The sequence below is a fragment of the Theropithecus gelada genome, chromosome 4 (assembly GCF_003255815.1).
Source record: "Theropithecus gelada isolate Dixy chromosome 4, Tgel_1.0, whole genome shotgun sequence".
In the NCBI taxonomy this organism is placed as follows: Eukaryota; Metazoa; Chordata; class Mammalia; order Primates; family Cercopithecidae; genus Theropithecus; species Theropithecus gelada.
Genome location: NC_037671.1, coordinates 69,154,477 through 69,182,396, shown reverse-complemented (window position 1 = coordinate 69,182,396; position 27,920 = coordinate 69,154,477). Strand labels below are relative to the sequence as shown.

Genomic DNA, 27,920 nt, shown 5'->3' with positions numbered 1-27,920 from the left:
GAGAAATGAATACAAGAATTGGTTGCTGGGAGGCACAGCATCAATCTCCAACAGCTGAGACCGAGTGTGGTGATGTAAGATAACACAACTCTGCATTTTCAATATGGATCTTTAAAAACAACATCAAATGTAAAATCCGCCAGTACTTGGCCTCCGCAGATAAAATGTGTTTTTTTCCTCCATCTAAAGTGTAGTAAGGAACTGTGGGTCTGTGGCTTCGGTAGTTGACAGAGCCTACCAAATTTTTATTAAAACCCCCAGAGTTGGAAACAATGAAGTGCAGTTTACTGGATCATGAGCAGATTTTCCTTGAGGGGAAGAATATGCTCAGCACTGTTGCTTCTTTGCAAACAATTTTACAGAATGGGAGCAGCTGTTTTGCATATTATTTTTGTGGTAGAGAGAGAAATCTAGTTTTTATTCTTTGCATCCATAAGTGGGCATGCAAAAATCCACATAAACACACTGATATCATCTTCCTGACCTCACTCCTTAGGCTGTCTCTCTATTCCTCATTTGCTTTTTCTTTCTTCCTCATTTGCTTTTTTTTTCTTCATCCCTTTTTTGATTTGTGCTGTGAGGAGAGAGGGTTTCTTATACCTGAGCTTCTCCCTCCAGATGACATGAGGAAAATAGTAGAGGAAAAGATCAGTTCCTATATGGGGGCCAGAGGGGAAGTGAGCATCCTGGGACCAGAAAATGAACCATGGGTTCTTTGAGTTCGGAATGAGGAGGGGCAGTTTATGAGTAGTCTGTTACTTATTCTCCCATGGGTAGTTGCTTGAGCAGAATTTGGGCTGTGTGACTGTTGAAGCCATTGTGAGTTGAAGAGCTGAGGTCCAGGGCTCCAGTGCAGACATCACATAAATCAATGCCAATTTAAAAGGGAAGATTATTTTAACCTTGGAGTGTCACTTGCTATGTCTCAATACATGGTCCATTATTTAATCCTTAGGAAGGTTTCACTTAGGCCCCACTGCTCTCTGTGCTTATTTGCTACAGTCAGACCATCTGACACGCTACAAATTGCCAAATGAAACAACCTCAGTGTCCAAAAACAGACAGGGGTAGGTGGTGGAGACAATGCCAATGGAAGACATGCATCGTGCTAATCACAGCACATCTGGCTTTTCCTTTGTGAAGCTGAGGGCGAGGAGGAGGTGGTTACAATACAGAAGCATGGGGCAGTGTGGGCGCTGGGAAGGTGGGTCCCGCTACCTCCATCCTTCCCAGTGGGGCCTTGGTGTAAGAGCTCTAACTACTCTGAAAGGAAACAGAATAAAGTGTTTGGTAAGCTATCTTCCCTTAATTCACAGATGGATCTAAAGCCTCTAATGCTAAATGGTTACAATGCATCATTTGGGATAACAGCTATACTCTCTTCTCTTTACCCAGTTGTACTCCAGCTTTAAAGTCACATTTAAAGAACATGTGGACTAAACACCTGTGAGCCTCTATTCTGTAATGGCAATAAGAGTAACGGGTTCTTTCAGGTGAGTTAATAACTAAGTTCAAAGTACTGGTTTGTTACTAGCAAGATTTTCCACTCCGTTGCTCTGGTCAGCCCCCAGTTTTTTTTGAAATATAACCTTAAAGTTTAAAAATTTACATTCTCAACTTTAGGCTCTAAAATATAAATGCTCTATATATCTTCATTTAAGGGAAAACTGACTCATCAGCAAGACAAACTGTATAGAGAAGTACTATTGGGAGACCTGTAAAGATGAGAGCTTTAAAAGTTTTGCAAGGGATAGCAAATATTTAAGTAGCTGAGTAGCAACTCGGTATATTTTATACCAAGGGCGATAGTAATACAGTGTGTTCTTTAAGTTTTTCTAGCTGACACTGTGTCATCAGAGCCAACTTATTCTCATTATTTTGAAGCATTTATGATAAATCCTATTTTATAACAGCAGGTGTCATTATAGGTGTCATTAAATTGATTAAATTTAAACATGCTTCAGCATTCTTTTTTCCACTTGTGCTAAGCCTTAATATTTTGAAAAAGCTAGTACAGTTCTATTAAAGAAATGTCTAATAAAGAAACATGAAATATATCCCAAACATTCCTCCTAATATAATACTCCCTGGAAAACCTAAATAAATGAAGGAATTTAAAATAGCATCACTATCAAATTTATAAGGTATAAAAAACTTTTCACATTTGATTTTAAATTTGTCAACCATAAATTATCTAAGTCTTTATGTTGACCTTGTTCTGATGAAAGAGAAACTGGATTTTATAATTAGTTAGCTAGCCATTTAACAAATTTTTTTGGCATATAGTGTCTCTTTGGGATTTCTAAACATAGAGGAGTAAAAACTCAGAAAAAATTACAGGAAGGGAAAGTAAGAACATAGGAAAGAAAGACATAAAGGGAAGTGTCTCCAATTCTTCCTGTGGTGCAAGAAATCAATGATGAACCATTATGTATACAAGGTATCCTAATTAGTGGACAGAATGCCTCACACAAAGTGATCAGACCGCAAATATTTGTCATTGAATGATGACTCAATCAATGATCTCACGTAGATCTTCTCTTGGCTGCCACTCTGTTGTGCTCCTTGTAGAATCTGGAACAAAACTCTCTTGCTTTTGCCATTTGGGAGCTTCCACGTCAGCATTCTACCTATCCCAAATGTGATTTAATAAAACCTTGGGGAAATTAAACATAGTTCCCCCTGAAAGGTGGGGACTCTCATTCTTGAACTGTAGTATGCAAATATTTGCTTGAGATTTTGGTGCCGCACCTATTGGTTTTGATAAGAAGTCTATCACCTGTTGTGCTACCCAGAGCTTCGAAGTATCAAATAATTTCTTTCTGCCCTCAGAGAGGCTAGATCTATCATATTATCAATGGCAGAACACCATGTTTTGCATTAACAAACTTTGAACAAAATTTTTAAAACACTTACTAGGATAAAATCCTAGATCTGTAAGATACTGAGCAAAATACTTTTTTATTTTTGTTTTTGAAAACATAGCTTTCAGCATGGAAAGATGTTTAAATGCATGTGATCATGTATAAAAGTCTGAGAAGTTAGGAATTAATACTTTTTTTCAAAAATACAATCACATAAAATTTCTATGTATTATAAATTATGGGAAAAAAGAAGCCATACCTTGTTATCCTTGTTATAATATCCACCAAGAGTCTGGTGTATTCCTTGTATTCCAGGAGGTCCCTGTATTATAAACAAATCAAAGACAAATATATACACATTTACCAAAACAATGCATATTTAAATAATATATCTAAGAACTCTTGAAATCATATAGTGAAGAAAAAGGAAGTATCTATTTAGTCAAATATTCTGATTAATAGAGAAATACATGGGCATTAACTTATCATCAGGCTCCTAAGATATTTCTAGGTTAAATCCTGCATGAATCCAAAAAGAGGTCCTAAGTGGGAGCATGTAACATTTTACCAGAAGGTCAGCCATCAGCATATTCTTTATTAAAATCAATTATACCCATAAGACTCTCCCAGAGAAGAGGTTATAGCTCTTCAGTTTATTTTTGGCACTTCTCACAGGATTTTGATCAATGTACTATAGGACTCTGTGTTCCCACATGCTATTAACTTAGTAAATATGGGGAAAATGTTTTTCTATTGCTTTACTTTTTTAAATTAGTTGTATGAAAATGGGATGCACATGGACTTTTGGGCCAGAAAAAAGATGTCTGCTATAAAATCTCAGACTTAAGAAATTTAAATATTGATAGTTTTCAGTTGACCTGGAAATAATTCAGTAAGCACTATGCTGGGCTTGGAGTAGATAGGAAAGAAGCAAAGACATTTGGCTGTCTCTAAGGCTTCTAGGAAGAAAGGAAGAGAAGACTTTTCCAGGTTTTTCAGGGATTACATTTTGGGGTGAGAGCCATAAAAACCACAAAGGTTAGCATTATTTTAGATTAAGTAATTCAAGTCAAATAGGTTCAACTATCTCAGAAAAGAGATTGCATATTTCATCCAGACCTCAAAAGCTAGGAGGAGAGAAAATATTATGGAGACCAAGTTTTTAACATGTTACCTTAGAAGATAAGACCTAGAAGGAAGATGATTAGCCAAAGTCAAACAGCGCCATTATACAAAGATTATTATTTTTCAAAGGGAATGAAAGCTTTGAAAAGTGGAGAAAAATTTTAAGAAGCAATCATTAGCTGCGCTCACTGATACAGGTAACACCTTAGGTATACAGAAAAGATTAATGTTGGTTAACATTTACACCAGGTGTTTCTTATGAGCAGCTTGTGACTGAAGATCTGTTCTAATATGAAACCTTTGCATTGTGCCACTAAACATAAAGGGCACAAGAATGAGGTGATGGATACTTAGAAGCAGGTTGGTATAATTCTTGAGAAAATAATGGGCCTCAGGAATAATGGTGTTGCCTATGATTGGAAAGACAAATGATGCTGTTACCTTGCTGAAACAATAACGGAGCTATTGTAAGAAGAGAAATCTTATGGCATTATATATTTTTCATGAAACTTTTCATCAGCCAGCATTGTGTAAAGAATTCTAGGTCAGTTAGAGGAAGTAATGAAGAAAGCAATCATTGAGTTGGGGGTGGGGGTTGTTACACAAAGTATCTAGCTGAGAACATGCAAGTTAAGATCTTATTCTTGAAAGTCAGGAGACATGAGGTTCCATACATATTGATCCTTCTGCAAATATATAATGAGGCAAGGAGGAATTTTAGACACGATATGTAGTAGCATTAACAGGTGGCTTAGGAGTATATGTATAGTAGGCATTCGGTGAATGTGTGTTGATGACAAGGCTGATTCGATCAAAGAACAGTGATGCAGTAGGTAAATTTAACTTCATACATATTCAATCTAGTTAAAAGAGAGAGTCTTAATTATTACGGCTCTTAAATATAGCATAACAATTAATAATACAGTCTCCCAAATAGAGTAGCAGAATCAGTGAAATAATAATAGCAAACTTTTTTGTTGTTTTTTTTTTTGAGACAGAGTCTCACTCTGTCACCCAGGTTGGAGTGCAGTGACACGATCTCAGCTCACTGCAACCTCTGCCTCCCAGGTTCAAGGGATTCTCGTGCCTTAGTCTCCCGAGTAGCTGAGACTACAGGCATGTGCTACCATGCCTGGCTAATTTTTGCATTTTTAGTAGAGGTAGGGTTTCACCATGTTGGCCAGGCTGGTCTCGAACTCCTGACCTCAAGTGATCCACCTGCCTTGGCCTCCCAAAGTGCTGGGATTACAGGCGTGAGCCAGTGGGCCTGACCAATAGCAAACATTTATATAGTGCTTATTATGTGCCAGGCATTACAGCAGGAGTTAACTAATTTAGTCCTTACTAGGACACATGAGGAATGTCCCATCATTCTCTCTGATTCAAAGATAAAGAAAATGAGGGTTGGAAATGTTTAACTGGTCCAAGGTCACACCGCTGGCAAGTGGTAGGGCTAATACTTAACATCAGCGTTGGGCCCAAAGCCAGCTCTTGTCTACTCTACTGTCTTAACTTAAAGGCAAACTAGGCAAAAAATCACTGTTGCAGTAATTTTCTTTTATTTATTTATTTATTTATTTATTTATTTTTATTTTTATTTTTTTTGAGACGGAGTCTCGCTCTGTCACCCAGGCTGGAGTGCAGTGGCCGGATCTCAGGCAGTAATTTTCTTATCATGATGATGTGTGTACCCTAGAGAACACTGGGTGATCACTCTTCTATGTTCTGTTTACTGAAATTGAAAAAAAATCAACAAAACTTGTACATAACACTCCTGCCAAGTACCACACTCCTGCACTGTGCTTGGTGCAGGAGGTGAGAAAGTAAGCACATTACCTTTCACTGTAGCCCTACCGTGTAGTTGAGAGAGGCCCCTTTATCGTCTCCTTGTATCTCCCATCTGTGTTCATACAGTGTCTTAACCCATGTTAGGGAGATTGTCCCTGAATATTACAAAACATTTCTCCTAGTCTGTGACTGTATTCAAATGTATCCTATATTTGTTTGTAGAGGGTGGGAGAGCAGGTGGTCTGAGATACAAGAAGTGTGAAGTCTCCCAAAAGGTTCTGGGAGGCAGTAAGGAAAAGAAGCAGGAAAGCAAATGTGTGGTAGGGTTTGCATAGCATAAAACAGGTAGCAGTGTAAATGAGAACAGTAAAAACAATAGAACGATAATGATTTGTAAAAAATTGGATGAAATGGGATATGATCCTTTACAGACTGGTCATCTGCAAACAGAGGATAGCTGTATTTCATAAGCAAAGTATATACTTCTCATTCAGGATCCTGATCTGGCTGCTGCTGAGCTTACCACTAGGGGTGGAGTGGGAGAACATGCGTGGCTCAGTACAGCTGCTCCCTCTAAAAACAAAGGCAAGGGCACAACTCACTAAAAACAATGCCAAGAGCAATGAGGCTACAGAAAAGGTTGAACATTATCATTCAAATATCCACAAGATTAATAAACCCATAACAACTACTTCTACATTTTCATATGTTCTGTTTTTGTCACAAAATGTCGTATCTCCAAAGTAGTACTCAAAATGGGTTTGATTTGCAGTTTTAGGTTCTACCACTTAATCTCATCATGAGCATTTATGATGACACTTTCTTTCTCACTTTTTTAGTCACTGGGATAGTTTGGGTACCATGAATTCCAAGTTTAATGTAACAGAAATTTACAGCCAACAGTCTACCCTGCAGGCAATACTTTATACAAACTCTCCTAGTAGTCCAAAGGAACCCTTCAGACACTGGAAAGAGGCACCAATTAGAGTCTTCTGGAAGTCCCCCTCTACTCTGACTATAGACAGTGAGGCAGTGTCTCACTTGGTTGCTCTAAAGCTGTCAAAGATAGTGGTCATAAATAAGCTCTATGCATTTAAATGGCAAAAGCAACTCTGTTTACAATTGGAAAACAACCTTGGGGTTTCAGAATTGGTGGCTATCCTACCAGCCACATTCCAAGAAATGTGCTATTTTTCTATCTTCTATTCTGGTAGGAAACATGGCTGGAGAAGATCCAAGGAGTTGTTTCCAAGTTTAGCAAGAGTTATCTATCTTGCAGACTGTTAACTCCAAGAAAGAAGTTAAAGACTTGTGGTAAGTGACAGATCTCTCGGCATCACATGGTGTTGTAGATGCTCTAGGGCAGTTGACAGAATCCTTTCTCTAAGGTTTGCATTTACAAGGACCCATCAAAAGACACTTATATGACCCAGGCCCAGTGGTGAAGAGAGGCCAACTGCAGAGGGTATGTCAGCCTTGGCTAATGCTCTTAGGAGCTCTACTAGGAAAAGTGGTTAAAGGTTTATGGAAAGGAAAAATGTCCCAATATCTTGCTTATAATAGTGACCCGCAACATGGTTGTACACAAGTCATGGCTATACAATGTCTATCTTTTATGGAGATTTGCTTTACTCTATTTGTATGGGATTGGGAGATATAGGACATCTGGATTAATGTGGTGAGTATACAATTACAGAGCAGCTAAAAAATGCTAATGAACTCCAGGGAGAAACAACTGTTCAGAACCCAACTGTACTGATTCATAATTATCTGAGAGGCCTATAAACCGGGTGTGGATAGAGATCCTGATGTCATTTCTTACTGCAAAGAACTACAGCAGGTGTGATAAAGTGAATTAAAGCTATATTCAATTTGGGAAGTATATACTCTCAGCAATAGTTCTAGCAGCTTTTAAATAGTTTTTGGCTTAAATCTTGCTGGAGGTGGAAAACAGAAATACCATGATGTCTGCCACCGGACTTGTCAGACACATAGTGTAAAAATGATGAGCTATTTGCATTATCATTCCCTTAGTAGATTTCAGTTTTGGCTGCACATTCCCAAAGTTTAGAAGTTGGGAAGAGTTCTCTGTTAAAAACCATAATCCTTAGTCCTAGTCTTAGCTGCATTTTCACTTTTTAGCCAATTCACCAGGTATGCTCAGCTTAAAGAGCAATATTTTTGCCTTTTTTTTCCCTCATTGTTCTTTGCCATAAGCTGCCTGTTCAAGTCAGAGCTTGAGCCTTCTGATCCGGCTTCAGCACAGCCTGCACACTGTGAATCAGGGTCTCTGTGGCTCCTTAGTCAAATCCCCTGCTCACTTTCTGATCCTCAATCCTGAACTCTTTTCCTTTCTCCCTTATCTCTGAAAGTACCCTGTACCTCTTCATCTCTGTTGACTGAGTCTCCCTGAGCCATCTGGATGCCACTTATGCACCATAGCTCTTCAGTCTCCTATTGGAAGCATTTTTCAGGATTCAAAAATACATATTTTCAGGTTACATACAACTGCTTTTGGCCCTGTGGGTTTTCAATTAAATTCAAGAACAATCTTTGAAATACCAAAAACCTCTGTGAAGGAAGTTGTACTAACCAACGCTCTTCAAAAGTGCTAAAAAATAGCTTTCCTGTAAGAACAGATAGAATGCTTGTTGGAAGGTCCTTTGGACTAATTTTCAAGAAACCTTTCCAGTGTTCTAATGGCTTGTAAAAAAGTAGAGATCAGTAATTATTTTTCCCTTTGTATTCAAGAAAAAAAAAAAAAGCAGTCATTAGGAAGCCTAAATTCAGACACAGGAATGGTGAGATGAAGCAATAATAATGGTTGGAAAAGGTAATGTCAAATGAGTTTTCCTCTCATTTATGTTTCCGTCTATAACACATTATACATAACTTAGTAAAGCACATTTATATTGAGTATAGTGGCTTATGTACATGTTTCTATTCCCAGTTGCAACAAAAACTTTGTGAGGGCAAGGAGTTTTCATCCTTTCTTTTTTTTTTTTTTTTTTTTTTTGAGACGGAGTCTTGCTCTGTTGCCCAGGTTGGAGTGCGGTGGCACCATCTTGGCTCACTGCAAGCTCCACCTCCTGGGTTCACGCCATTCTCCTGCCTCAGCCTCCCGAGTAGCTGGGACTACAGGCGCCCACCACCACACCTGGCTAATTTTTTTGTATTTTTAGTTTAGAAAACGTTTAGAGACGGGGTTTAGAGTTTAGAGACGGCGTTTCACTGTGTTAGCCAGGATGGTCTCGATCTCCTGACCTCGTGATCCACCCGCCTCGGCATCCCAAAGTGCTGGGATTACAGGCATGAGCCTTTTAACCTCATTACAGTACAGTCTACAGTATCTCTCCCCCGTCACCAGCACCAAATGTTTGTTGAATTCGGTAGAATCATTGCTTTTATAAGAAAAAGTCTGTGGAGAAAGCCAAGTTTTTGCTTGTTGGTTTTCCTTTTAGTTAGATATGGTATCAAACAGAGCAAAGGGCTGCTGCTTCCAAATTTATAGAAGACAATATCAAAAGATTTAGATTAACCTAAGAATGTGGCTACTTAATTGAAAGCATAGCTATAGTGAGCTCCAGTTAAGTAGAAAAGAGCTCATTGATGGATTTTTGGACCAGAATTACAACATATAAAGTTGTAAAGTAACTCTGGCGAAAAAACCAATAACGTTTTTCAGATACAAAATATTTGAGGACTCAATTTCTTTTTTTAAAAAAATTACCCATCCTTCGCTGTCTTAATATTTGCTCAAAAGGAAACTTTTTTCCAGTGTGGGGTTTAATTACATAAATTAAGCAGTTATAATTGTAATGGATTTTTTTTTCTGAGAATGCTTCTGCTATGAATTTTTAGTGATTAAAGGGATGCCAACACCTCCTCCCCACCAAAAAGAAAAACAAAACACCAAAAAACAAAACACAACAGTTAGTAGAAACTCTTGAACTATAAAATGTGATTCCTAAAGCCAAGAGCAGATTCAGTGGGTATTTATATTATTTTTATATTTCAATATAGAGACCTCAAGCTCACATACTTGGGTTTAACTGGGTCACCCTAGGGAACATGGGTGGGCCAGATATAGGTAAAACGCAAAGGTTCCTGGGAGGAGGTCTTTTTCCTTCAAATATCTTGCCTACTCTCTAGGCTATGCCCAAAATGTCCTAAAGCAAGTCTTATTTTTTTTGTGTGTGTGTTAAGTTTTATTGCCAGATCAAATACAAATGTTCCTAGGAGATATAATACTAATGGTTCATGTTTTCACAACTCTGGATAACTCTAAAAGTATTTTCACTTATATTTTCTTGGGTGGTAGGGTAATGTGACTGTAAAATGCATTATCTTATTTGATTCTTATAATAACCAACTGAAGTGGGTACTATTATATTTTCCATTTAACAAATGGGAAAACCAAGAGATTTTTCCCCAAACCACACGAATGGTTGAACCAAGTCCAAAATCATTCCATTCTAATAGATTCATGTGAATTGTTCATTACATTTTTCCCAAGAGCAAGGTGGGTAGGACAGAAAAGGAGAAGAATAAAGGGATGGCCCTTGCAGGCTAAGGACAGAAGAAGATAGCACCAAGGAGGAAAGGGTGGCCGGGGACTCTGCAGACTACGTCTCTGCCTCCACCACCATTAGGCTGAGGGCTTTAACTTTCTGGAAAGAGGCTTTGAGAAATGACTTGTGAGCCAAGTCTTCAGGTTAATTTGGATTGTAAGTGGTGGGGACTCAAATGGAAATAAGCTCAGGGAAAATTCATGTTTCAGTGCTAATCTGAAGGATCTGTTTCATTCATTGGTCAACACAAAAGAATACAGTTATGCAACTTGAATGCTCTCAATTTAAAAGAGATGTTTTCAAGTGCGTTTGTTCACATTGAAAATAGAATCTAATGAGTTTTTCCAGATGATGAATATGTATATGAATATATTTAGGCCAACATTCTTAGATGGATGAAGTTTCTCTATAAATACTTTAACAGAGGAAAATAGGAAGGAGGGGAGCAAAGCAGATAGAAGAAAAATTTACATGCAGGTGATAATAAAAGAGAAAAAATAACCCTTTTGCCTTGGAAACGGTAGGTCCTAAATCCTGGGAAAGAAAGACAGAAACGATGAGAAGATGGCAAATAATGATTAAATGAGGAAAATGATAACAAAAATATTAATAGATAACAATAGTTACCATTTGAAAGTGACAACTGTGTGGCAGGTACATACATTATTGCATTTAGCTCTTACAGCAATCCAGTGAGGTGGTGTTTCCTTATTTTACACATAACAAAAGACTAAATATCGGACTCAAGATCATATAAATAGTAGACAAGAGCTAGGTTTCAACTCAGGTCTGTCTGACCCCACGGCCTTGATCTTTTAACTCTTTCCTTTAAACCACCTCACAGTGAGAAGGATGATGGGAAGATAAAATACCAATCATCTTAAAGCTGGTTTTTAAAAAATCGAGCAGGGCATTGTGTGGTGAAAGACCACAGGATTAATGAGATACACAATCACTAAGGGCCAAGCAAAGAAGGGTCTGAGACTTGGTATAGATATGCCTTTTGAAAGGGCCAGGCACAGTGGCTCACGCCTGCAATGCTAGCACTTTGGGAGGTTGAGACAGGCAGATTGCTTGAGCTCAGGAGTTTGAGGCCAGCCTGGGCAACATGGTGAAACCCTGTCTCTACTAAAATACAAAAAATTAGCAGGGCATGGTAGCGTGTGCCTGTAGTCCCAGCTACTCTGGAGGCTGAGGCAGGAGAATTGCTGGAACTTGGGAGGCGGAGGTTGCAGTTAGCTGATATCACACCACTGCACTTCAGCCTGAAAGACAGAGAAAGACTCCATCTCAAAAAAAAAAGACTTAGATGACAAGTAGAGTCAAAAGGAAAGTGACCAGAATGGGAGGAGGATAAGGATAAGAGAAAGGAACAACACGGAGACACAGGGAAGTTCAAAATCATGGAGGGCTTCTATTAGAACAAGAGCAGGAGAAAGAAACGAGCAGCGTTAGGCTGAGAAGGAAAAGGAAGGAAGTCAGCAATCTCAACCAGCATCTTAAATAACTTTTGAGGTTTCAATAACGCCAAATGAAGGCTAAGGAACCTTAGCACTTATAAGATGGTGGAAGAAAAGAAAAAATAAATATAATCAAAGGAGGTGGAAAAATACTAGTGAATCAAGAGAGTATATTGCTTGGGGATGATTTTGGTGCACAGAAACTCCAATGAGCATGAAATTGCAGTGGAGAACAGTTGTGGGAAAGTTGTCACACTCAGGCAAAATGAAATATCCTTCACTTAAGACTACAATAGTGCCATTGTATTCTGTTGTGGAAGAGAGATTGTGTATTAGCATTGCAGTAGTCTGAAGAATTTAAGTGATACAGTACAATGGTTTAAGCATTCATCAAGGACATCTTTTGGGAATTTCCCCTACAAAAGATAATAACAGTTTAGTTGGAAGCTGGCAGCGACATGCTTATTCTTGGTGAATGTATGAAAATTCTGAGCAGTGCTGTGATCCATGATCTTGTCTTGTCTCACTAGTTTTTCCTCCACCTTGGCATATACTGGCACCATACCTTGAAAGATCTATAGCTCCTAAGTGTCTCAGTCTAAGATATTGCTAGCATCCCTGGTTCACAAGTTCAGAGGCAGTGTGATTAACAGGTGAAGGATTGCAGCAAAGGCAGTTCTGGATCTTGAATGAGAATTTTTCACATCTGCCACTTTGGACATTTTTCAAACTCATTCCCTCGTGTATTCCAGGAAAGTGCTCACTTGAGCTGGGCTTGTCTGCTTCTGGCCTGCATACTGAGCTGTGTAATTGAGGGAACTCAAGCATAGGCCATTTATGGTTGTATGAATAAGCAAAATACTCAATATGTGATCTGATTGTTTTCCAAAATTGCACAGTCCCTGGTTTCGCTTGTCATTTTGGAACAGAAGTGGGAGGATGAGACTGTGACAGTGAACGCATTCAATGGGTATAATTAACCCATTTCATAAAAGCAGATTTTCTAAATTATGCTAGGAAGCTTGCACGCTTTTTAACACTTTGCTTCCCAAGGCAGAAAAAAATATCTTTAAAGGTGCTTATTTCCCCAGATATCAACCTAATTGGTGTAAAGCCCACTGCCTTATTGATAGAGTGGGACATTTTGACTGATTTCTATGGCATGATAGTTAGAAAAAAAAAATGATTCCTCCCCTAATGCTGCCATTCTGCTTATCCATCCATAAAATGTTTCATACTCATCTTTCCTCAGTATGTCCTAAAAAAGGAAAACTATTATTTGTCAGTGTCCTGCAATATAAGGAGCAGCAGGAATCTTTAGAGTGCCCTGCCACCCACAGATGCAACATCAATGACCCAGTACAAGGTGATAAAAGCCACAGGGGCATGAAAACTAGCAAGGAGGGGAATGTGTGAAACAAATTATTTGTATCCAGTGGTGTCCTCAAAAGATCACCACCAACAAAAATCATACCTTAGGAACAACTGTGCCTCCATCCCCTTGTCTGACCTCAGGAATTTTTCAATATGCCACCAAAATCTGGAGGAAAGTTGGCTTACATGGACCCCACAGGCAGCCTGCACCTATGAATGCTTTGAGTTTCCATTTACTGTAATTAGGTGATAACATTCATTCTCTTCAAAAGTTTGGTAGAATGACACCTCTTCCTGAGTTGAGAAAATGCAAGTTCCAAGGCACACTGCTGGGACTTAAGATAACCAGGCTGGTGGCACTGGCTTATACACTGCCAAGTTACATAGAGGCCAAGAGCGAGTGCGCAACTCGAATAGCTGGGGACATTCTGGACAGCTCTGGAATAATTGGGTGATTGTGGTCTTCACTTTCAACTCAAATGTGTGATGTTAAGATTTCTCCCTTATCTATAGGTTGTACTAATGATAAATCTACAAATGACAATTCTTGGCTCAACTGAACCCCATGGTTATAGAGAGTGTGCTCACGAACGTTCTAAAAAAATAGTTAATAATTTTAGTTTTAAAACACGTGGCCCCATTCCACAAAGGATTTCAGTCAAAGGAGAAGATACTGATGATATCAGCCAGTGAAGAAGTAATCAGTGATATGCACTGCTACTAATTCCATAGAATGTTTTTCCTGTTTCTTAAAATGAATTTGAACTATTCTAAGCATGCTGAAAAGTACCGAAAATAATATAAATTCCAATGAGTCCACAATCCTGTGTTGTCAAATATTAACAATTTTGCCATATTTGCTTTGGGTATTTTTACTTTTTCATGAATTCATTACAGACATAGCTGAAGACTCTTCAAATCTTATTTTCTGCCAACTTTTCTTCCACGTTTTAGGTCCCATAGACAATGCTGAAAACTTGTTGCTTCTCTGGTTACAGAATTTCCTTCAGTCTTTCCTCTGATCATACTAAGCTATAGTTACTGATCTGCAGAGAAAACCGACTGCACAAATTGAGCTGAGCCCCTTATTCGTCAGGACCCAGAATTTTCCTATTGAATGAAAATAATCTCTTCTTGCCTACCTTGCAAAGTTATACAGCAGTAAAATTAAATACAGTATGGAGATCCTCTTGGAAACCATGTCATCAAATGCAAACTATAAGATTATTTAGGAGACAAATCTCCCTTTCTGCAAATTAAGGTTCTAATAAATCTGATTGGCCTTTGACTTCTCAAATCTTAATGTTTACCCGACACAAAGAAATGATGTTTAATCCAGGCACTATCACAACTAATTACAAGTTTGGTGACCACAGATCAAGGATTTCAAATATTCTGTCTCACCATTGCTGTAAATAACACATGTCAGTCCAGATGTCTTAATAGTGGGTTTCAAGAACATAACACAAGATGAAACAGGCAGTCAGTGACTGTACAAATATAATATTCCTTTCAACCATAATGTATGTTACCACTATTAGTAAAAAGCATAGGAACTTGGAAAGTGAGTAATAATGTCCTGCTACTGTCCATAGGGAGAGAAAAAGAGAAATAATTAGAAAATAAAACTTGAGAGCTAGTTTTCAAAATCTCAACCTGATACCCCCAGCTGCCTCACATGCATGTCTATGTATTCTGTGGTCACACAAGGTGACACTGGAATTTTAGCAATGTTGGGAACAGCTGTTTTGTCTGGGACCATTACCCCCATGAGGGACAAGTGGCAATAAACATGATTAGCCATGTCTCCATTTTATAGGTCTTATGTGTCTATATTTTTAAATCTGAGAAAGTGTCATCTTACTTTTTTTTAAGAAATGAAATTCCTATTCCCATTGACTCAAACTGTTAGGTTCATTTTCTCTGAAGATATTACATCGCACAGACTTTAGTCATTTAATAGACAGAAGAGATTGTGGTTCTCTTGCTGAAAGGAAAACTGAGAAACATGACAAAGCCCTGATCAGTTCAAAGCTTCTAGAAGGGATGTTAAGAATTTGAATTGGATTCCTATTGATACATGATGAGCTTCAAAATGCACGTAGTCACATTCAAGGTATCTTGAGGGTATTTTAACAAGTAATCAAATGTTTGACACAGTTTCTGTCATCTGCTTTATTCAGCAGTCCAAAAATGTGTTTCGGGACACTAAATTGTTTTAGAGGTGGATCTTGCTATATGCTGGAAATAATAATTTTGCACTTTCAGTTTTCAGTGCATAGTAAATAAAGTTGGAGACGGAAGATACTCAAGTTGAGAATAGTGATGGATAACGGGGCACAAGTGCTGGAAGGCACTTAGTCCTATGGTGTTTTGAGGGCATGTATTTTCATTGCCACAACTGTTCAACTGGCTTAACCTATAGCCTAACAGAAAGGAAACATCAGATTTTGCTGTGGGGAAAAAGAAAAGACTTAGATGTGATGAAATTCTCCATCTCTAATGACCAATGTGATATCCAGTGGATTCAGTCAAGACTGAAATTAAATGGGCTACAATCATACCTTTGTCAATTTTCTTGTTTTCTCTCAGCAAACAAGCCTATTTCCTATCTACTCAAAGACTAAAGATAATGGGCTAAAAATAATATTACCTTCAATAATTTATTTGAATCAGTAGGAACAGTAATTTCATCACATAAAAAAATAAAACCACTGCAGACACACACACACACACACACAACACACTTACAAAAGGGAGATATAACTGGTTATTTCATGGCTACTTGTATCTCTCCAGCTGCCCTCCCTGCCAACCCTTCTCTTCTATTCTTAGAAGGCCCCATGTGATAAAGCCATTCAGCTCCCAGATCTTTTCTGGCACTATTCTTTTCTTAGCTCCTTTATTGCTTATTGAATACATCAAGCTTTTCCCCACCTGAAGCCCTTTGCAAGTCCTGATATTTCTGTTTAGAAAGTTCTTGCTCTGGCCCTCACATGGCCAGCTCCTTCTCAAGGAATGTCTTCTGCTCAGAGACACCTCCCTGGACCACCTCAATGAGATGGTAATGAGAAGAACATTTCCTCCTTCCAAATCATTATCACATTACCCAGTTTGTTCCCCCCATAGCACTTCACTCTACACCGAAATTGTTTTGTCTATTTATTTAACTGCTTATTAACCATTGGTGTACTGCCTTACCACAGAGATTAAGTTATAAAGAAAGGTAGAGACCTTATCTGTAGTTTGTTGTTGCTTTGTGTTTCTAACCACTGTATATTCAATGTTTGTAATAGTGATTAATACATGGTCAATAGCCCATAAGTGTTTAGTAAATGAATTAAATTTTACACCCTAAATTTACTCTTTTAACTGTGCAAACTGATTAATTTAATTTACAATTAGTTTAATTGTAACTTTCAGGACTGTGTAATGATTCATGCTTTAAAGGTAGAAGAAGTTCTACACTGAAGTTAAAATTAAAATAGAAACAAGAATGTACATGTTTTAAATCAGACTTGTTTTAGAAAAGAAGCATACATTGTATTGGAGTAAGCTCCTACAAAATTAATACTGCAGAGTTTTATTGGTATTGTACAACAGAAGGGCATTTCAGAGATCAATGAAGTAGGTATGGATTTTCACCTCAAAAGAGCATCAAGTTGACATTGAAAATGACTGCTGAAGAAATAGCATTTATATTTAAATTTCAAGGTAAGCATAAATGCAACAAAAGCCTCAAAATAATTTTTAAAAAATAATATGGATTTATAATAAACTTCAAACATCGAAAAATTTCCACTCCCCTGACATCCTTCAAAGAGCTAGAGTCATTCTTTGACTACAGCTTTTCCAACGGAAACAGTAGATGGAGCTGCTGCCCCATGTTACACACTTTTTTGAATTTCTGCTTTCAACCTAAATTGCTATGCACACAAAAGTGACAAATGGAGCCCACTGCTCAATTCTCATACTGCAATAATGAAACAATGCATAAAAACAATACCAGAAGAAAAAAAAATGAAAGAAAATAGAAAGCCTTGCCTGTAACAGAAAGAAATAATAACACATTTTAAAATTAATGTGGTTTTTAATAAACGCTTTTTCCAGCAATGATGAATGAGAAGTAATGTCAAATGGGTGGGCTAATACCTACTTCCTTTAATGGTTCATTAGTTAAATTCTCCTACTTTCTCTCCTGCTTCGCCTCATTTCCAGCTGCTTTCCTCTCTTTTCTAAAGAAAACTAGAAACCAGAATACTTTGAAATAAACGAAGGCATTCCAAGTCTTTTTTTTTTTTTTTTTTTTTTTTTTTTTTTTTTTTTTTTTTTTTGAGACGGAGTCTCGCTCTGTCGCCCAAGCTGGAGTGCAGTGGCGCGATCCTGGCTCACTGCAAGCTCTGCCTCCTGGGTTCACGCCATTCTCCTGCCTCAGCCTCCCGAGTAGCTGGAACTACAGGCGCCCGCCACCGCGCCCGGCTCATTTTTTGTATTTTTAGTAGAGACGGGGTTTCACCATGGTCTCGATCTCCTGACCTTGTGATCCGCCCGCCTCGGCCTCCCAAAGTGCTGGGATTACAGGCGTGAGCCACCGCGCCCGGCTGGCATTCCAAGTCTTGAGACTTTCCAAGTCTCATTATCATAACATAAGTCTATTACTTTCCGTTACTTACGCTACTCAGATAACTGGAAGGCTTTTTAAAAAGACAAGCTTTTATTGGAGTGTGAGGAAGGACAGTTGAGACTTAGAGAACATCACAACTAATAAAACGCAACAGCTCAGAAGGTAAAGGAACAAGCCCCACAAGCAAGGAAGAGGCTACAAATCTCAGGAGAAGAAGCATCACTGACTCTTTAGACCTGGTTGTTATTGTTACCTAATTGCGAATAACTTTTGTATCTCTTCACGAGTGGATTTATGTATCTAGAATAAGCGTGCCATATGCAAAGGGATCTTTTATTTCTGCAATTCATTGATAGACATTCAAATTTCTGTTAACTAGATTTTTGGAAAACTGTAAAGAGAGAAAAGAAGTGTTGGTCTAGTTACTGATTGAAGACAATCTCTTCTATCTACAGTGTGAATGGGTGTTCAGAATAATAACAGTGGAACTAACTTACATTTAGATAGAGCTTTACATTTAGAAGAAAGTTCTTTCACATCCATGGCATTGGGCCCTTGTAGCCACTGTGGGAAAAAGCAGGTGGGGTAGGTGCTATTATTTCAAATTTACAGAAAAGAAAACGGAGACAAGGAAACATCAAGAAAATTGTTCTAGGACAGGCTAGTGAGGAGAAGCACTAAGTTCCTCACTGCCATCCTATGCTATCCTATATCATCTCGCTGTCTGGAGTCAGCACAGTGCCATTCATTGCCATGGCAAAATCAAACACTGTTCTATGTATGATGTTTGAAGAAGACTAATCTTAGTCGAATTGTAAACTAGAAGCTTGTCTTTCACACCTGTAGTCTGGCAGAACAAAGGTTTAGGGATCAGTTCCTGTGTTTCAATTCTGTCTTCTCTGCTTGTGTCAGCTTGGGTAAGTTACTTGACATTTCCAAGTATCATTTACCTCATTATAAAATGAAGATAATTTCTACTTTTCAAGAGAGTTGTAAGGATTCCCTAAGTCACTGGAAATACAGTACTTAATGCAGAGCTAGGTAATAAATTCTCCTTGCCTGCTTCATCTGTCTCTCCTCTGAACCTGTTTCCTCAGATGTTAGTGCTAGTTCCTTCCCGCAGGAGATGCTTAGCCCTCTCATACTGAAAAACTGTTCAGTTGTAATGTTTATGTATTGAAATAAATCCAAGAGATCGCTATGTAATAGTTTCCCTCCAGTGAAGAATATTCGTTTAGGACAAGATGGCAGAAGTTATTTGGAGGCTTTTTCCTTTGCATAGGTAAGATCAGCTCTGGTTTTTAACAAGAAATTGGACAAATACTTTACAAAAATACATGTGGCTAACTCTGTTAACCAGGTTAGTCACTGCTCAATGACAAGCACTCTGAATAAGAACAGTTTCATTATATGCATATTGCATGTGTATAAATTTCAAATAAGTCTTTCCTAAAGACACAAAAATTTGCTATTGAATATGGGGAGCTAAATTGGAGTGATATATATGACTTTCCATGAAACACTGATTCACAAAGATAATTTAATAATGTTAGTTTAATAAAACTACTGTTAGTAAATTTCCCATTATTAGAAATCTTTTTTCCGTAGGAGATAAAATATCTCACGGGACAAAACGTTGTCCTCTTACACACACACACACACACACACAAACATATACACTTAGCTAGTTGTAGGAAATTTTTTTAGTAAACAAGTTGTCCTTTTGGTGCAAACGTTTCATAAGAAAGTGAGAATATACAAATTTGGCTTCAGAACAAATAATCAAGTAGAAGGACTCATTAAAACACTTTAATTATTTGAATTGCTTCAGGCCATCAGAGACTTAGATTCCTTTCAATTCAATTTCCTTTCAATTCAAGATTTTTAAAGTCTTCACTGACACTCCCCTAAATAACAACACTACGTTTGATTTCAGAAACATCTTAAACCCCCAAAGGGAAGGACATTTTCTTATAAAGTATGCTGTTATTAAAAAAATAAAAAAATTCATGCCTCCTGGTAATTCCTATTCCTTTGTTCTTTGCAATCACACTGACTAGAATAAAGTCGCCCTCCAACTTTCCCAAAGACTAATTGCTCAAACATAATGTTTAAATTACATAAAATATTCACTTATTTGAGGGATATTACATAGTATTTAATTACTGTTTGATGAGGAGACAAAATTAAAATTTTTAAAAAAATACATTTCACATTGTCATAAGATATTCTAACACATGCTTCAGGATCCTCACATACTGGCCACTGCGGTGAGGCATACACTAACTCCAATAACAATTAGAAAAATTATAGGTCCTACCAACCCATCTCTTGTTCTCTTCTTGCCTTCCTTCTTGCTATGAAGCAGGGTGCATGTCACAAAGGGTCCAACGTTGGAAAAGACAAATAAATGAAAAACAACAATGTTTTGATCTAAAAACGTCCACAATTAAGGGGGAACATCTCTTAAGCTATTTGTAAATTGTAATAAAATACAAATAGCTCCCTGGGACATCCTAAGAGATAACAAGTGCTCTGCTGATACTTCTAAAATAGTGACTACCGGCCACGCGCAGTGGCTCACACCTGTAATCCCAGCACTTTGGGAGACTGAGGCGGGCGGATCACGAGGTCAAGACATCGAGACCATTCTGGCCAACATGGTAAAACCCTGTCTCTACTAAAAATACAAAAATTAGCTGGGTGTGTTGGTGGGCACCTGTAGTCCCAGCTGCTCAGGAGGCTGAGGCTAGAGAATTGCTTGAATCTGGGAGGCAGAGGGTGCAGTGAGCTGAGATCATGCCACCAAAGTAAATACTTTGTCTTCTGCATAGATTTTTCCTAATTTTTCTAACAAATTGGGTATTTTGTTATATTTAAAAAGTTAATAAACCACTTTTTAAAAATACTGTGTTCCCAGGATTTAATGAACACTGTGTGTCAGACCTATAGCTGAGTTTAAGTTCTAAATCTATACTTGAAATAAAATAAGCACCTCTCTCCTCCAAACACTCTGGCAATAAACTAAAGTCTGTGGAATTGAATACTATAAATCCTATCGTACAGTCACATGGTTTTTAATCTTCTGAACTCTTCAGTAAACTCATTTGATCTGTAGTTGAGAACTCATTCCAGAATTCGGTGTAATCTTCTTCTCTCCTAGACATTTGGCAAGCTTGTCATAAAGGCCTTCAACATTCAAATTCTTCCTTTGAGACAACAATTATCCTGTCTTAAAAGCAGCACCATAAGTTTAGAAAACTACACAAAGGTCTAATCTTGCCTGTTAGCATTCACCAGCTTTTCTTCTTTAAAGCACGAAACAATTATTTTAAAGATCTTACAATGTGTTCTCTGTTTTGTCTAAAAATTTGAAATAAAAATCAACAAAACTGATTCCTTTCAAGACTAGATGCTAGTACACTGATATGGCTTGACTCTGTGTCCCCAACCAAATCTCATGTTAAATTGTAATCTCCAATGTTGGGGGAGGAACCTGCTGTCTTGTGAGTGAATTCTCACGAGATTAGGTTGTTTATTATTATTTTTTTTTGAGACGGAGTCTCGCTCTGTTGCCCAGGCTGGAGTGCAGTGGCATGATCTGGGCTCACTGCAAGCTCCGCCTCCTGGGTTCATGCCATTCTCCTGCCTCAGCCTCCCGAGTAGCTGGGACTACAGGTTCCCGCCGCCTCGCCCGGCTAGTTTTTTTGTATTTTTTTTAGTAGAGACGGGGTTTCACCGTGTTGCCAGGATGGTCTCGATCTCCTGACCTCGTGATCCGCCCGTCTTGGCCTCCCAAAGTGCTGGGATTACAGGGTGGGCCACCGCATCTGGCTGAGATTAGGTTGTTTAAAGTGCACTTCCCCCTTCACAGTCGCTCTCTCCTGCTGCCATGTGAAGATGTGCTTGCTTCCCCTTCTCCCTTCTGCCATGACTGGGAGTTTCCTGAGACCTCCCCAGCCATGCCTCTTGTACAGCCTGTGGAACTGTGAGTCAAATAAGCCTCTTTTCTTTATAAATTACCCAGTCTCGGGTAGTTCTTCATAGCAGTGTGAGAATAGACTAATGCAGATATCCGGCTTATACTTCCTCATCCCTCATCCCCCCAATCTGCCTTTATATAATAAATATCAATTGGCCCCAATGCACTGTTAATAGGACAATCCACTAGAATGGCTACAGTGAAATGAAATCAATGACAGGACAGTAATCATGTTCATTTTTGGCAGGTGAGCAGAGCACATCCTAAGAGATTCCTAAGGTACTGGGTTGAGGCCCTCTAGTGGTGGTGCAGGGTGTTTTTTGGTCTTCAGAAAGGCACTTACCTGGTCTTAATTTTTTCGTCTACAAAACATATTCATTTGTTACTCAGTCATTAAATAAACAATAATCACATGCTATAGGCCAGAGACTATTCTAAGCAATGGTGGGAAAATAGAGGTTCAAAACAGTCACGGTGCAGTGGTCAGATGAGGAAAATAAGAGTCCAAAGCAATGTGCTATATCTGTAGGCGGTGTAACATACAGGACCATGGGAGGAAATCTCAAATGCTGAGAGCACTGGCAAAGGCTCTATAGGAGAAATGTTTGAGCTGAGTCATGAGATACAGAGAAGCATATACAGGCCTATTGGAGAACATTTGCAAGTCATAGCATTTTTGAAACAGTAAGGGAAGATGTCGCAGGAAGTCAGGGACCCCGAACAGAGGGACCAGCTGAAGCCACAGCAGAAGAACATAAATTGTGAAGATTTCATGGACATTTATTAGTTCCCCAAATTAATACTTTTATAATTTCTTACACCTGTCTTTACTGTAATCTCTGAACATAAATTGTGAAGATTTCATGGACACTTATCACTTCCCCAATGAATACCCCTGTGATTTCCTATGCCTGTCTTTACTTTAATCTCTTAATCCCGTCATCTTCTTTGTAAACTGAGGAGGATGAATGTCGCCTCAGGACCCTGTGATTGTGTCAACTGCACAAATTGTTTGTAGAGCATGTGTGTTTGAATATGAAATCTGGGCATCTTTAAAAAAGAACAGGATAACAGCGATGTTCACGGAACAAGAGAGGTAACTTTGAACTGGCCATCAGTGAGCCCGATGGAAATAGAGCTATATTCCTCCTCTTTCATAAGCAAATAGGAGAAATATCACTGAATTCTTTTTCTCAGCAAGGAATATCCCTGAGAAAGAGAATGCACCCTGAAGGTAGGCCTATAGACGGCCTCTTTTTAAGGTGTCCCGTCTTCTATGGTCGAAGCCGATGGGATGAAATAAGCCCCGGTCTCCTATAGCGCTCCCAGGCTTACTAGGATGGGAAAATTCCCATCTAATAAATTGTGATCAGACAGGTTACCTGCTCTCAAACCCTGTTTCCTGATAAGATGTTATCAAAGACAATGCGTGCCGGAAACTTCATTAGCAATTTTAATTTCTCCTCATCCGGTGGTCCTGTGATCTCGCCCTGCCTCCATTTGCTTTGTGATATTTTATTACCTTGTGAAGTATGTGATCTCTGTGACCCACACCCTATTCGTGCACTCCCTCCCCTTTTGAAAATCGCTAATAAAAACTTGCTGGTTTTACAGCTCTGGGAACATCATGGATCCTGCCGACTTGTGATGTCTCCCCCGGACACCCAGCTTTAAATTTCTCTCTCTTGTGCTCTTTCCCTTTATTTCTCAACCCAGCCGAGACACTTAGGAAATAGAAAAGAACCCATGTTAAACATTGGGAGCGGGATCTCCCAATAGGAAGATGACTGATTACAAAAGAAGGAAGGGCATAGAGGAGGATAGGCCAAGGCAGGTAAAAGGCAAACCATGAAGGGCCCAGAATGGCATGTAGAGGATGTGGAATCCATCTGTCTTGAAGAAAAGAGAAGCGATTGAGGAATTTAAAATCAAATAGTTTTAAGCTGTTAGAGAATTTTAAGCCATCCAAGCCCACCTGGATGCTGTCATGATTTAGAGGTTTTACTCCACTTGGAGAAGGTAGAGGCAATGAGACCAGCTCTCAGATGACTTCAAATATGTAGGTTCAAATTGACAAAGGTCTAAACTAAGGCAGTGACAGTGAAGACGGAGAGGATTTGTGGGCTGCTGGGATGTAGAACTGATACGATTTAGAAACTGTTTAGATGAGGAGGATGAAGAAAAACATCTAGGATTATTTTTAGAGATTAGTTTTGGACGTTATACTTTTGTGGTAGCCAGGAGACTTCCACGTGGAGATACTAAAAAATAATGGGATGTACCAGCCTGGAACTCAGGAACAGTGCCTGAGTTGAAATAAAAAACTGGCATTCATTAATCCATCCAGCATATAGGGGACAGAAGAAAAGCTGTTAATGGAGACAAAAAGATGGCCCCAGGCATGGGAGAAAAAACCCAATGTCGCTAAACCAAGAGAATAGGGAGTTTCAAGGAGAGAGCAGTCAATGCTATACATTCCTGTGTAGCAGTAAAGTCAGATGAAGCCTGAAAAGTGCTCAGGGAATCTGCGATGCAGAGATTGTTGGGACCACAGAGAGTGCAGTGTCAGTGGAGCAGCTTGGACACAAACCAGACTCTCATAGGCTGCAGAGTTACCACAACTACAAGAAATTGAATACTTTTTTTTTTTTCCCCCTAGAAGCTCGGGGTAAAGGATCCAAATAAACTAACTGGTTAGATGATCTTTATAGCACTTTTTACCAAACCATGAAATTATACTAACAAAATAGTTTCATATCAAGAAAAGTGGATATGCTTCCCCAGATGTCTGATTTTCTAACAGCCTGGATGTTAAGAAATCGAGAAGATGGAGTTCAGGTAGGTTCAGAACAGGATTCATCTGTCTGGACACTTGGCTTGGGATGTTCAAGCAGACACTACTGTTATTGCCATCTGTGTAATAAACAAGTGGGTGAGGTGTGTGGATGATTACCAGCCTCCCTCATCTCTTGGTTTGTGGTGATGATGGTGTTAGGAATATAGAGACTATGAACTACTCATCCAAATGCTGAAACGAGTCATTCTAAACAGTAGAAAGAAGGAAACCATTATCCACAGGGGAGTAAAATAATCCTTAGGTAAACACACAGACATAAAGAGTGACTTTTTAAAGGGACAGTCATTGTATTGTTTACTCACAGGTGGTCCTGGGGGTCCTGGTTTTCCTGGAGGTCCTGTTTTCCCTCGTCTTCCCTTGAAACCAAAGAAGAACAGATGATAAATACTGTGACTCCATTACATTTTAATATCAAACAATATTCAATGGGAATATTGAAGATATTAAAAATGAACAGAAAGTTAAGAAACAATTCCAATTTCTCATGACTTTTAAACATCAATTAATTTTAAAAGTTGTGGGCCAATTTTTAAGAACCATAATGAGAAGTATAGTACCTGAAATGAATAAATCTTAACTGTTATCAGCAGTCCTTTAAATGCTACCTACCTTGGTTCTTTAGCAAAGTAATATAAAGTATATGAAAGATGGTCTAAGATGGGTATTTTATCTGATGATTCTGTGGTTTTGGATGCAATAACAAGTACATCTGTCATCTTAAGTTGGTGTTCTCCAAGAGGGGCCTGAACTGTAATTTTGTATGAGTTATTTGAGGGTGAGATTGGGTGTTAAACATGCATATTCCTGGACTTCATCCTAGACTTCATGGTTTAGAATCTCCGGGGTGGGAGCCACGAATCTGCATTTTTATGCTCACTAAAATCTGAAAAGCACTGCCCTAAGCCCTATTGTAATTACATATACTGTGTGGAGCACATTAGCTCTTTTCTTCCCTTAAGGTGGTTAAGTTGTTTTTATAAGTGAACTAAAATGTATAATTCTTGCATGTTAATCTTCATTATTACAACCGAATATTAACTCTCTCAAGTTCACAACTAGCTAAATTCCAACCGCAAGATGTTGTGCTAACATCTCTTGTACCGTGAATCTAATAACATTTAAAAAGCATTTCATTAGATATTATAAAATTATTTTCTTAAACATTTTTTATTTTTTAAATTTTTAACAGAGGGAAGTAAGCTTAGGTATTGAAAGCATACATTTTGAATGAGAAGCATTTATGAGCATATGTTTTCTAAATATGGTCACTCTATTTCATTGTTACTAACAGTTCTATTTGATTATCATATTGGTAAACTGTCAGTACATATTAAGGCTTATTGATACTTATAAAGTAAAAATATTACGTTGATCTTTTCCATGCTTTTTTGAGGGAGAATTATAAATGTAGGCACAGAAAGGCCCATTTTATTCACCAATTTTCTTGCTCTGAAAATGTCAGGCAAAGTTGCCTGATTCCTTTGATTCTCATCTAGTCTTGGAATGAGATAGGAGGTCTAAACGCCAGTTGAAACAGGAGAGTAAGTTTTCAGAGATCAACAAGCAAATACAATGCTGTGATTGGATGAGAAATGTGTCCATTGTTTCTGAAGGGAAATTAAGGTGATACCATCAAAGACTTCATATGAAAACAGCATCCTTGTCTATAAATAGCCCTAGTTAACATCTACAGAACAGATTTAAAATTTTTTTAAAATTAAAAACATAGGCTGGGCATGGTGGCTCATGTCTGTAATCCCAGCGCTTTGGGAGGCTGAGGCAGGCAGATCACCTGAGGTCAGGAGTTCGAGACCAGCCTGGCCAACATGGAGAAACCTTGGTTCTACTAAAAATACAAAAAAAATTAGCTAGGCATGGTGGTGTGTGCCTGTAATCCCAGCTACTTGGGAGGCTAAGGCAGGAGAATTGCTTGAACCTGGGAGGCAGAGGTTGCAGTGAGCCGAGATCACGCCACTGCACTCCAGCCTGGGAGACAGAGACTCTGTCTCAAAAAAAAAAAAAAATTAAAAACATAAATATAATTATTAATAGTAGTGTTTTTCTCTTATCTTTCATTTTACAGATCTAAACCATGCAGTTCTTTTGGAGGATTGTAAGATTGAAATGAACATATAATTTAATATTCTGTATACTTAAAACAAGTTATACACATGTATGCCGTGTTCTAGTCTTGCAGTTTACATTTTCTGAAAATCAATACATTTGGTATTTTAGTAAATATGAGTAAATTAGCCCCTGAGGACTAATCAATGATAAAAAATTTACTTAGAAGGTGGAAGCACTGTAATTTATTAATTCACAAGAATACAAAGAAACTAAATAAATGGTATCTAAGTAAGTGATTGGTTCTTTCTTTAAGCATGCATTCGGTTGAGGTAAGTTAAAACCATAGGATCAACTTTAGTTTACATTCCCCATTCTTCAAAGGAGACACGTGTATTGATTTGGGCAGGAAGCGGGGAAAATGAGGCTACTGATTAACTTTTATCACAGAGTTAATGTTGAAACAAACCAAATATCAGATATTGTAACATAACATTGGCACATGTTAAGATGAGGAGTAAAAAGCATCCAAGATTCAGGATATGGTGAGGGCAAGCATCCAGATTCCTGCATATCACTGCTGATTTCAGCCAGCCTTGCCATTGTCAGAGTGTCAGAGTGTCAGTGTGGATGCTGGAAGAGGGCAGAGAGAAGGCCCATTTTGCTGAGTGGACATGCAGGTAAAATATTTTTGAGGGTTGTTAAGTAATTGGAACATATTGTGTGCACACAACGTTAGCCAGCACATATTTTCACATTAAACCTGGTTTCTAGGCTTGAACTTTCCTAAATCAGATTTGAACAATTTTTAAAGATGTGCTATACAAAGCCATGCAGTTACCTTTTTGTTAGGCTTACCACCAAATACAGACAGGTTGATTATCATCTGTCCAAAAGTGGCTGGAACCAGAAGTGTTTTGGAATTTTTTTTATTTTGGAATATTTGCATATACTTAATGAGATATCCTGGGGATGGGCCCCAAGTCTAAACATAAAATTCGTTTATGTTTCATATATACCTTATCCACATAGTCTGAAGGTAATTTTATGCACGATTTTAAATAATTTTTTGCATAAAACATAATTGTGACTGTGTTTTGACTGCAACGTGTCATGTGAGGTCAGGTGTAGAATTTTCCACTTGTGGTGTCATGTTGTTGCTCAAAAAGTTTTGGATTTTGGAGCATTTCAGATTTCGAATTTTCAGATTA

At 38.3% G+C, this 27,920-nt stretch overlaps 1 protein-coding gene across 1 annotated transcript in view; it reads right to left on the bottom strand.

Moving 5' to 3' along the window:
• The window catches only part of COL19A1 (collagen type XIX alpha 1 chain), a 330,775-nt gene that overhangs the window by 87,445 nt on the left and 215,410 nt on the right, over positions 1 to 27,920 (bottom strand). Inside the window, exons 16-17 of the mRNA XM_025382187.1 lie at positions 24,948 to 25,001; positions 3,124 to 3,186 (exon numbers count right to left, since the gene is read on the bottom strand). Coding sequence (XP_025237972.1) covers positions 3,124 to 3,186; positions 24,948 to 25,001 — 117 coding nt within the window. The remainder of the gene's footprint in view (positions 1 to 3,123; positions 3,187 to 24,947; positions 25,002 to 27,920) is intronic.